The sequence below is a fragment of the Nerophis lumbriciformis genome, linkage group LG18 (genome assembly GCF_033978685.3).
Source record: "Nerophis lumbriciformis linkage group LG18, RoL_Nlum_v2.1, whole genome shotgun sequence".
NCBI classification, from domain to species: domain Eukaryota; kingdom Metazoa; phylum Chordata; class Actinopteri; order Syngnathiformes; family Syngnathidae; genus Nerophis; species Nerophis lumbriciformis.
Window position 1 is genome coordinate 3,372,501 of NC_084565.2, and position 12,500 is coordinate 3,385,000.

The 12,500-nt window shown below is 36.7% G+C and overlaps 1 protein-coding gene across 3 annotated transcripts in view; it reads left to right on the forward strand.

The window, feature by feature from the left end:
* Positions 1–12,500, forward strand: part of farp2 (FERM, RhoGEF and pleckstrin domain protein 2) — a 179,691-nt gene that overhangs the window by 69,192 nt on the left and 97,999 nt on the right. For all 3 annotated transcript variants that reach the window (XM_061977479.2, XM_061977476.2, XM_061977478.2), the window contains exon 3: positions 12,484–12,500. This exon is cut by the window's right edge and continues 88 nt beyond it. In XM_061977479.2, coding sequence (XP_061833463.2) covers positions 12,484–12,500 — 17 coding nt within the window. The remainder of the gene's footprint in view (positions 1–12,483) is intronic.

Sequence of the window (12,500 nt, forward strand, 5' to 3'; positions counted from 1 at the left end):
GTACTTTGGCTTTAAGTTGAGTTTAACTTCCGACTTACACCAAAACCCAATTTACACCAAAACCCGACTTACGACTTTGGTTTAAGTTGGGTATAACTTCCGACTTACACTAAAACCCAACTTACACCAAAACCCGACTTACGACTTTGGTTTAAGTTGGGTATAACTTCTGACTTACACTAAAACCCAATTTACAACTTTGGTTTAAGTTGGGTATAACTTCCGACTTACACTAGAACCCCACTTAAAACTTTGGTTTAAATTTGGTATAACTTCCGTCTTACACTAAAACCCAACTTACAACTTTGGTTTAAGTTTGGTATAACTTCCGACTTACACTAAAACCCGACTTACAACTTTGGTTTAAGTTGGGTGTAACTTCCGACTTACACCAAAACCAGACTTACAACTTTGGTTTAAGTTGGTTATAACTTCCGACTTACACTAAAACCCCACTTACAACTTTGGTTTAAGTTGGGTATAACTTCCGACTTACACTAAAACCCCACTTACAACTTTGGTTTAAGTTGGGTATAACTTCCGACTTACACCAAAACCAGACTGACAACTTTGGTTTAAGTTGGGTATAACTTCCGACTTACTCCAAAACCCGACTTACAACTTTGGTTTAAGTTAGTTATAACTTCCGACTTACACTAAAACCCGACTTACAACTTTGGTTAAGTTTGGTATAACTTCCGTCTTACACTAAAACCAGACTTACAACTTTGGTTTAAGTTGGTTATAAGTTTCGGCTTACACTAAAACCCCACTTACAACTTTGGTTTAAGTTTGGTATAACTTCCGACTTACACTAAAACCCGACTTACAACTTTGGTTTAAGTTTGGTATAACTTCCGACTTACACTAAAACCCGACTTACAACTTTGGTTTAAGTTGGGTGTAACTTCCGACTTACACCAAAACCAGACTTACAACTTTGGTTTAAGTTGGGTATAACTTCCGACTTACACTAAAACCCGACTTACAACTTTGGTTAAGTTTGGTATAACTTCCGTCTTACACTAAAACCAGACTTACAACTTTGGTTTAAGTTGGTTATAAGTTTCGGCTTACACTAAAACCCCACTTACAACTTTGGTTTAAGTTTGGTATAACTTCCGACTTACACTAAAACCCGACTTACAACTTTGGTTTAAGTTGGGTGTAACTTCCGACTTACACCAAAACCAGACTTACAACTTTGGTTTAAGTTGGTTATAACTTCCGACTTACACTAAAACCCCACTTACAACTTTGGTTTAAGTTGGGTATAACTTCCGACTTACACTAAAACCCCACTTACAACTTTGGTTTAAGTTGGGTATAACTTCCGACTTACACCAAAACCAGACTGACAACTTTGGTTTAAGTTGGGTATAACTTCCGACTTACTCCAAAACCCGACTTACAACTTTGGTTTAAGTTAGTTATAACTTCCGACTTACACTAAAACCCGACTTACAACTTTGGTTAAGTTTGGTATAACTTCCGTCTTACACTAAAACCAGACTTACAACTTTGGTTTAAGTTGGTTATAAGTTTCGGCTTACACTAAAACCCCACTTACAACTTTGGTTTAAGTTTGGTATAACTTCCGACTTACACTAAAACCCGACTTACAACTTTGGTTTAAGTTGGGTGTAACTTCCGACTTACACCAAAACCAGACTTACAACTTTGGTTTAAGTTGGGTATAACTTCCGACTTACACTAAAACCCGACTTACAACTTTGGTTTAAGTTGGGTATAACTTCCGACTCACACTAAAACCAGACTTACAACTTTGGTTTAAGTTGGGTATAACTTCCGACTTACACTAAAACCCGACTTACAACTTTGGTTTAAGTTGGTTATAAGTTTCGACTTACACTAAAACCCGACTTACAACTTTGGTTTAAGTTTGGTATAACTTCCGACTTACACTAAAACCCCACTTACAACTTTGGTTTAAGTTGGGTATAACTTCCGACTTACACCAAAACCAGACTTACAACTTTGGTTTATGTTGGGTATAAGTTTCGACTTACACCAAAACCCGACTTACAACTTTGGTTTAAGTTGGTTATAACTTCCGACTTACACTAAAACCCCACTTACAACTTTGGTTTAAGTTTGGGATGAATTCCGACTTACACTAAAACCCGACTTATAACTTTGGTTTAAGTTGGGTATAAGTTTCGACTTACACCAAAACCCGACTTACAACTTTGGTTTAAGTTGGTTATAACTTCCGACTTACACTAAAACCCAACTTACAACTTTGGTTTAAGTTGGTTATAAGTTTTGACTTACACTAAAATCCAACTTACAACTTTGGTTTAAGTTGGGTATAAATTTTGACTTGCACTAAATCCCAACTTCCCACTTTGATTTAAATTGGGGATAAATTCAGACTTGCACTAAAACCCGATTTACAACTTTGGTTTAAGTTGGGTATAAATCCCGACTTACACTAAAATCCGACTTACAACATAGGTTTAAGTTTGATATAAATCCTAACTTACACTAAAACTCAACTTACAACTTTGGTTTAAGATGGGTGTAAGTTCCGACTTACACTGAAACCCGACTTCCAACTTTGGTTTAAGTTGGGTATAAATTTTGACTTGCACTAAAACCCAACTTCCAACTTTGATTTAAGTTGGGGATAAATTCCGACTTACACTAAAACCCGACTTACAACTTTGGTGTATGTTGGGTATAAATTTCGACTTACACTAAAACCCGACTTCCAACTTTGGTTTAAGTTTGATATAAATCCCGACTTAAACCAAAGTTGTAAGTCGGGTTTTAGTGTGAGTTGGAATTTATACCCAACTTACACTAAAACCCAACTTCCAACTTTGATTTAAGTTGGGGATGAATTCCGAATTACACTAAAACCCGACTTACAACTTTGGTGTATGTTGGGTATAAATTTCGACTTACACTAAAACCCGACTTCCAACTTTAGTTTAAGTTGGGTATAAATTCCGACTTACACTAAAACCCGACTTACAACTTTGGTTTAAGTTTGATATAAATCCCGACTTAAACCAAAGTTGTAAGTCGGGTTTTAGTGTGAGTTGGAATTTATACCCAACTTACACTAAAACCCGAGTTACAACTTTAGTTTAAGTCGGGATTTATATCAAACTTACACTAAAACCCGACTTACAACTTTAGTTTAAGTCGGGATTTATATCAAACTTACACTAAAACCCGACTTACAACTTTGGTTTAAGTTTGATATAAATCCCGACTTACACTAAAACCCGACTTACAACTTTGGTTTAAGATGGGTGTAAGTTCCGACTTACACTGAAACCCGACTTCCAACTTTGGTTTAAATTGGGTATAAATTTTGACTTGCACTAAAACCCAACTTCCAACTTTGGTTTAAGTTGGGGATGAATTCCGACTTACACTAAAACCCGACTTCCAACTTTAGTTTAAGTTGGGTATAAATTCTGACCTACACTAAAACCTGACTTACAACTTTGGTTTAAGTTTGGTATAAATCCCGACTTAAACCAAAGTTGTAAGTCGGGTTTTAGTGTAAGTCGAAATTTATACCCAACTAAAAGACACTGGTCAACCCCCAAGTTCTTTTGAATGAGTAACGAGGTCCACCGAGACAGAACAGTACTCGGCCAAGTTTTACTAAAGCTTTAGGAGACCAGCCCTTACGATGCGACAATAGCATCAGCAAGAAGAGGTCTAAATCCAGCTAATGTAGAGCGAAAACAGCCCCTCTCGCCCAGAAAGTAGCGCAGCTGCTTCTTCAAAACGGATAAGGAACTGGCCAAAACAGTTTATGCAATAAGAAACATATGTTTAATGTACCCTAGATTTTTTGTTAAGGTGTAAGTCGAGATTTATATCAAACTTAAACCAAAGTTGGCAGTCGGGTTTTAGTGTAAGTCGTAATTTATACCAAACCTCAACCAAAGTTGTAATTCAGGTTTTAGTGTAAATCGGGATTTATATCAAACTTAAGCCAAACCAAACCTAATGTAGAGCGAAAACAGCCCCTCTCGCCAGAAAGTAGCGCAGCTGCTTCTTCAAAACAGATAAGGAACTGGCCAAAACGGTATATGCAATAAGAAACATGTTTTATGTACCCTGGATTGTTTGTTAAGGTGTAAGTTGGGATTTATATCAAACTTAAACCAAAGTTGGCAGTGGGGTTTTAGTGTAAGTCGGAATTTATACCAAAGTTGTAAGTCGGGTTTTAGTGTAAGTCGGGATTTATATCAAACTTAAACCAAACCAAACCTAGTGTAGAGCAAAAACAGCCCCTCTCGCCCAGAAAGTAGCGCAGCTGCTTCTTCAAAACGGATATGGAACTGGCCAAAACACTATGTTCACTATTTTATTTAAGGACATAATTGCAATAAGAAACATATGTTTAATGTACCCTAAGATTTTTTGTTAAGGTTTATGTTGGGATTTATATCAAACTCAAACCAAAGTTGGCAGTCGGGTTTTAGTGTAAGTCGGAATTTATACCAAACTTAAACTAAGTTGTAAGTTGGGTTTTAGTGTAAGTCGGGATTTATATCAAACTTAAACCAAACCAAATCTAGTGTAGAGCAAAAAAAGCCCCTCTCGCCCAGAAAGTAGCGCAGCTGCTTCTTCAAAACGGATAAGGAACTGGCCAAAACAGTACATGCAATAAGAAACATATGTTTAATGTACCCTAGATTTTTTGTTAAGGTGTAAGTTGGGATTTATATCAAACTTAAACCAAAGTTGGCAGTCGGGTTTTAGTGTAAGTCGGAATTTATACCAAACTTAAACCAAAGTTGTAAGTCGGGTTATAGTGTAAGTCGGAATTTATACCAAACTTACACCAAAGTTGTAAGTCGGGTTTTAGTGTAAATCGGGATTTATATCAAACTTAAACCAAACCAAACCTAGTGTAGAGCAAAAACAGCCCCTCTCGCCCAGAAAGTAGCGCAGCTGCTTCTTCAAAACGGATAAGGAACTGGCCAAAACAGTATATGCAATAAGAAACATATGTTTAATGTACCCTAGATTTTTTGTTAAGGTGTAAGTCGGGATTTATATCAAACTTAAACCAAACCTAATGTAAAGCGATTAATAGCCCCTCGTGCCCAGAAAATAGCGCAGCTGCTTCTTCAAAACGGATACGGAACTGGCCAAAACAGTTTATGCAATAAGAAACATGTTTAATGTACCGGTACCCTAGATTTTTTGTTAAGGTGTAAGTTGGGATTTATATCAAACTTAAACCAAAGTTGGCAGTCAGGTTTTAGTGTAAGTCGGAATGTATACCAAACTTAAACCAAACCTAATGTAAAGCGATTAATAGCCCCTCGTGCCCAGAAAGTAGTGCGGCTGCTTCTTCAAAACGGATAAGGAACTGGCCAAAACAGTTTATGCAATAAGAAACATGTTTAATGTACCCTAGATTTTTTGTTAAGGTGTAAGTCGGGATTTATATCAAACTTAAACCAAAGTTAGCAGTCAGGTTTTAGTGTAAGTCGGAATTTATACCAAACTTAAACCAAAGTTGTAAGTCGGTTTTTAGTGTAAGTCGGGATTTATATCAAACTTAAACCAAACCAAACCTAATGTAGAGCGAAAACAGCCCCTCTCGCCCAGAAAGTAGCGCAGCTGCTTCTTCAAAACGGATAAGGAACTGGCCAAAACACTATGTTCACTATTTTATTTAAGGACACAATTGCAATTAGAAACATATGTTTAATGACACCTAAGATTTTTTGTTAAGGTGTATGATGGGATTTATATCAAACTCAAACCAAAGTTGGCAGTCGGGTTTTAGTGTAAGTCGGAATTTATACCAAACTTAAACCAAAGTTGTAAGTTGGGTTTTAGTGTAAGTCAGGATTTATATCAAACTTAAACCAAACCTAGTGTAGAGCAAAAACAGCCCCTCTCGCCTAGAAAGTAGCGCAGCTGCTTCTTCAAAACAGATAAGGAACTGGCCAAAACAGTATGTCCACTATTTTATTTAAAGACAAAATTGCAATCAGAAACATATGTTTAATGTACCCTAGAATTTTTTATTAAGGTGTATGTTGGGATTTATATCAATCTCAAACCAAAGTTGTAAGTCGGGTTTTAGTGTAAGTTGGGATTTATATCAAACTTAAAGCAAACCAAACCTAATGTAGAGCGAAAACAGCCCCTCTCGCCCAGAAAGTATTGCAGCTGCTTCTTCAAAACGGAAAGGAACTGGCCAAAACAGTATATGCAATAAGAAACATGTTTAATGTACCCTAGATTTTTTGTTAAGGTGTAAGTCGGGATTTATATCAAACTTAAACCAAAGTTGGCAGTCGGGTTTTAGTGTAAGTCGGAATTTATACCAAACTTACACCAAAGTTGTAAGTTGGGTTTTAGCGTAAGTTGGGATTTATGTCAAACTTAAACCAAACCAAACCTAATGTAGAGCAAAAACAGCCTCTCTCGCCCAGAAAGTAGCGCGGCTGCTTCTTCAAAACGGATAAGGAACTGGCCAAAACGGTATATGCAATAAGAAACATATGTTTAATGTACCCTAGATTTTTTGTTAAGGTGTAAGATGGGATTTATATCAAACTTAAACCAAAGTTGGCAGTCGCGTTTTAGTGTAAGTCGGAATTTATACCAAACTTAAACCAAAGTTGTAAGTCGGGTTTTAGTGTAAGTCGGGATTTATATCAAACTAAAACCAAACCAAACCTAATGTAGAGCAAAATCAGCCTCTCTCGCCCAGAAAGTATCACAGCTGCTTCTTCAAAACGGATAAGGAACTGGCCAAAACGGTATATGCAATAAGAAACATATGTTTAATGTACCCTAGATTTTTTGTTAAGGTGTAGGTTGGGATTTATATCAAACTTAAACCAAAGTTGTAAGTCGGGTTTTAGTGTAAGTCGGAATTTATACCAAACTTAAACCAAAGTTGTAAGTCGGGTTTTAGTGTAAGTCGGGATTTATATCAAACTTAAACCAAACCTAATGTAGAGCGAAAACAGCCCCTCTTGCCCAGAAAGTATAACAGCTGCTTCTTCAAAACGGATAAGGAACTGGCCAAAACGGTATATGCAATAAGAAACATGTTTAATGTACCCTAGATTTTTTGTTAAGGTGTAAGTCGGGATTTATATCAAACTTAAACCAAAGTTGGCAGTCGTGTTTTAGTGTAAGTCGGAATTTATACCAAACTTAAACCAAAGTTGTAAGTCGGGTTTTAGCGTAAGTCGGGATTTATATCAAACTTAAACCAAAGTTGTAAGTGGGGTTTTAGTGTAAGTCAGAATTTATACCCAACTTAAACTAAAGTTGTAAGTCGGGTTTTAGTGTAAGTCGGGGTTTTTATCAAACTTAAACCAAACCAAACCTAGTGTAGAGCAAAAACAGCCCCTCTCGCCCAGAAAGTAGCGCAGCTGCTTCTTCAAAACAGATAAGGAACTGGCCAAAACAGTATGTTCACTATTTTATATAAGGACAGAATTGCAATCAGAAACGTATGTTTAATGTACCCTAGGATTTTGTGTTAAGGTGTAAGTCGGGAATTATACCAAACTCATACCAATGTAAGTCGGGTTTTAGTGTAAGTCAGAATTTAAAACAAACTTAAAACAAAGTTGTAAGTCGGGTTTTAGAGTAAGTTGGGATTTATATCAAACTTAAACCAAACCAAACCTAATGTAAAGCGATTAATAGCCCCTCGCGCCCAGAAAGTATCACAGCTGCTTCTTCAAAACGGAAGGAACTGGCCAAAACAGTACATGCAATAAGAAACATATGTTTAATGTACCCTAGGATTTTTTTGTTAAAATAAAACCAGTAATGCCATTTTTTGTGATCCCCATTTATCTAGCAAAGTATCAAAGTACCAAAACATATGGAGACAACCCTAGTTTGCACACACCAGCGTATTTGGCTCGTTTTAAAAGTTCATAAATCCAAACGTTAGCAGTTAAAGGTAGAGATGTCCGATAATATCGCAAATTATCGGTATCGGTTTCAAAAAGTAAAATGTATGACTTTTTAAAACGCCGCTGTACGGAGTGGTACACGGACGTAGGGAGAAGTACAAAGTCATACTTGCTAAACCTCACGATTTTCCCGGGAGACTCCCGAATTTCAGTGACCCTCCCGAAAATCTCCCGGGGCAACCATTTTCACGAATTTCTTCCGATTTCCACCCAGACAACAATATTGGGTGCGTTCCTTAAAGGCACTGCCTTTGCGTGCCGGCCCAGTCACATAATATCTACGGCTTTTCACACACACAAGTGAATGCAAGGCATTCTTGGTCAACAGCCATACAGGTCACACTGAGGGTGGCCGTATAAACAACCTTAACACTGTTACAAATATGCGCCACACTGTGAACCCACACCAAACAAGAATGACAAGCACATTTCGGGAGAACATCCGCACCGTAACACAACATAAACACAACAGAACAAATACCCAGAAGCCCTTGTTTTCATTCAGAAAAATCTACCTCTCACACGTGATGACAAGGAGGAAAAGAATTAGCCCACTCTTTGAGCTTCATCCGTTGCACAAATAGACTAATAGTCTGGACTGAGTGAAGCTGTTTTATTTATGTTTTGTGCCTTTTTTCCACTTTAAAGGATGGCTGTGTTTTCTACTAGTCTAGACTGAAGCAGTTTTTTTATTTTTGTGCCTTTCTTGTTTGTATTTGCACATTTTTGTTACTCATACGAATACGTTAAGAACAGGGCAGATTGAGCCCAGTTTATAGCATACTTGCCAACCCTCCCGAATTTTCCGGGAGACTCCCGAAATTCAGCGCCTCTTCCGAAAACCTCCCGGGACAAATATTCTCCAGAAAATCTCCCGATTTTCAGCCGGAGCTGGAGGCCACGCCCCCTCCAGCTCCATGAGGACCTGAGTGAGGACAGCCTTTTTTCACGACAGGAGGACGACAGGGTGACAAGAATTAAATCATCCAGACTAGAGACAAATTGTATTATTATGTTTATCTTACCTAAAAATAAATATATATATTTTTTTTTTTTTAAATAACTAAATACATTTTTACTATATTTTGCTAAAAACATCCAAATTAATTATATTTTTATTTTTATTTTTTCTGACTCCTTGTTACATCCAGCCATAGAATTATACATTAAAATAAACATATTTGAAATAATTAATTTTAAATTATCATAATAATTCATTTAAAATTACCTTATTTAATTATTCAAATAATTGCTTGTTTATCAACAATTTTAGCATTTTATTCATTGCATTTTGAAGCTCTCAGAAACCAAGTTATGTTATATTCCTTAATATTTATTTATGCAAGTTTGAAGTATCAATTATCTAAACACAGTTTTGTTTGCATATTTTCAGGATGTATATATATATACATATATATGTATGTATGTATGTATATATATATATATGTGTATGTATGTATGTATATATATGTATATATATATATATGTATTAAATACTTGACTTGGTGAATTCTAGCTGTCAATATACTCCTCCCCTCTTAACCACGCCCCGTCCCACCCCCGACCATGCCCCCACCCCCCACCTCCCGAAATCGGAGGTCTCAAGGTTGGTTTATAGTATACTCTGGACCCAGAACTCCTTGCAGCACTAACTCTTCCGGGACGCTACAATGTACACCCCCCCGCTACGCCCCCAATGCACTTTGAGTTGATTTATTTTGGAAAACCTTGTTACATTGTTTAATGCATCCAGCGGGGCATCACAACAAAATTAGGCATGATAATGTGTTCATTCCACGACTGTATATATCGGTATCGCTTGATATCGGAATCGGTAATTAAGAGTTGGACAATATCGGCAAAAAAGCCATTATCGGACATCTCTTGTTAGAGGGGTTGGTAAACGGAGGTTCCGCTGTACTGCGTACAAACATTTGGGACGTTTTCCTAAAATTGTTCTTGAAAATGAGCAGAGGTGGGTAGTAACGCGCTACATTTACTCCGTTACATCTACTTGAGTAACTTTTGGGATAAATTGTACTTCTAAGAGTAGTTTTAATGCAACATTCTTTTACTTTTACTTAAGTATATTTATAGAGAAGAAACGCTACTTTTACTCCGCTACTTTTATCTACATTCAGCTCGCTACTCGCTACTAATTTTTATCGATCTGTTAATGCACGCTTTGTTTGTTTTGGTCTGTCATAGTGCCTGCGTTTCAACAAATACAGTCACTGGTGACGTTCACTCCGTTCCACCAATCAGATGCAGTCACTGGTGACGTTGGACCAATCAAACAGAGCCAGGCGGTCACATGACCTGACTTAAACAAGTTGAAAAACGTATTCGGGTGTTACCATTTAGTGGTCAATCGTACGGAATATGTACTGTACTGTGCAATCTACTAATAAAAGTTTCAATCAATCAATCAATCAAAAGCGTGAAGGAATAAAGACCCTTTTTTATTTCAACCGTACATCCCGTCAAAAGCACAGTTCCTGTCTTCACAATAAAAGTGCCGCCCCATCGCGCCTGCGCTTTCAAAACAAGAGTCTCCGAAAGCCAGCGCAAACAAGCTAGCAAGCTACGGAGTTTGCCGCCAATGTATTTCTTGTAAAGTGTATAAAAACGAATATGGAAGCTGGACAAATAAGATGCCAAAAACCAACCACTTTCATGTGGTATTAGACAGAAAAGAGGAACTTTTTTCTCCTCCATTTGAAAACGTGGACGCTATCAGCACTACTGTCTGATTACAATCAATGCAAGTCATCAGAATCAGGTAATACACCAACTTATATTCTTGTCTTCATGAAAGAAAGGAATCTATATGTGTTAAACATGCATGTATATTCATTAAAACACCTTTAACATGTAAACAAAAACGGCAAAATAAATAAATATAAATTATATACTGTATATATCAATGTATGTATATATATATATGTGTGTGTATATATATATATATATATATATATATATATATATATATATATATGTGTGTATATATATATATATATATATATATATATGTATGTATATATATATATATATGTATATATGTATGTATGTGTGTGTGGGGAAAAAAAATCACAAGCCTACTTCATCTCTACAGGCCTGTTTCATGAGGGGTTCCCTCAATCTCCTGATGATTGAGGGAATCCCTCATGAAACAGGCCTGTAGAGATGAAGTAGTCTTGTGATTTTTTTTCCCACACATACATATATTGCGCTCTACTACGGTATCGAGCACTATTTTTTGGATAACCTTATTAAGACATATATATATATATATATATATATATATATATATATACATATATATATATATATATATATATATATATATATATATATATATATATATATATATATGTATGTATGTATGTATGTATATATATATATATGTCTTAACAGGAAGTTGGAAATTCCCCCTTCAAAACAAACGTTTAGTAAAAACAGTCACTTTTGCCTCTTTGAGCTGTAATTTGACCCGCTTAATTAGTGAATTACATTTATATAGCGCTTTTTCTCAAGTGACTCAAAGCGCTTTACATCGTGAAACCCAATATCTAAGTTACATTTAAACCAGTGTGGGTGGCACTGGGAGCAGGTGGGTAAAGTGTCTTGCCCAAGGACACAACGGCAGTGACTTGGATGGCGGAAGTGGGGATCGAACCTGCAACCTTTAGCAGGTTCGCTTAACATACTTCAAAACTCACCAAACTGAACACACACATCAGGACTGGCAAAAATTGTTATCTAAAAAAAAAAAACCAACCCCCAAAACTCTAATTTGTGCTCTAGCGCCCCCTAGGAAGAAAACACAGACACAACTGCTCCTAGGACGAAAACGCAAGACAAAACTGCCTGTAACTTCCAGTAGGAAAAGTTACAGGTAGGAAACAAAAACCTCTATGTAGGTCTCACTTAGACCTACATTTCATATATTGACAACCCCCAGCAAAAATCTACAGGAAGTTTGCAATTCCCCCTTCAAAACAAAAGTTTTGTAAAAACCGGTCACCTTTTTTCAAACATTATCTCCTCTGAGCGCGTTTGTCGTGTTGGCTTCAAACTAGCACAGGAGAGAGATTAAACCCTTCTGATTAAAAGTTGACCAAAGAGTTTGTGTGTGTGTGTGTGTATGTGTGTGTTACTCATCAGTTACTCAGTACTTGAGTAGTTTTTTCACAACATACTTTTTACTTTTACTCAAGTAAATATTTGGGTGACTACTCCTTACTTTTACTTGAGTAATAAATCTCTAAAGTAACAGTACTCTTACTTGAGTACAATTTCTGGCTACTCTACCCACCTCTGAAAATGAGTGAAAGACTCGCCAAAGAGTGGAAGAATGCAGACAACTTGGAGTATTTTCTTCAAAAGCTTTTGTCGATGCTTGAGATCCTGCTGATGTCAAAGCACTTGATCAGACATCTTATCCTAAGCTTGTGTAGCTTCACAAGACCCCCCACTTTGGCTAAAGACCCCTCTTCTAATACTAACTTGTTTTGTTTTGCAGACAAAGGCGTTGGGGCA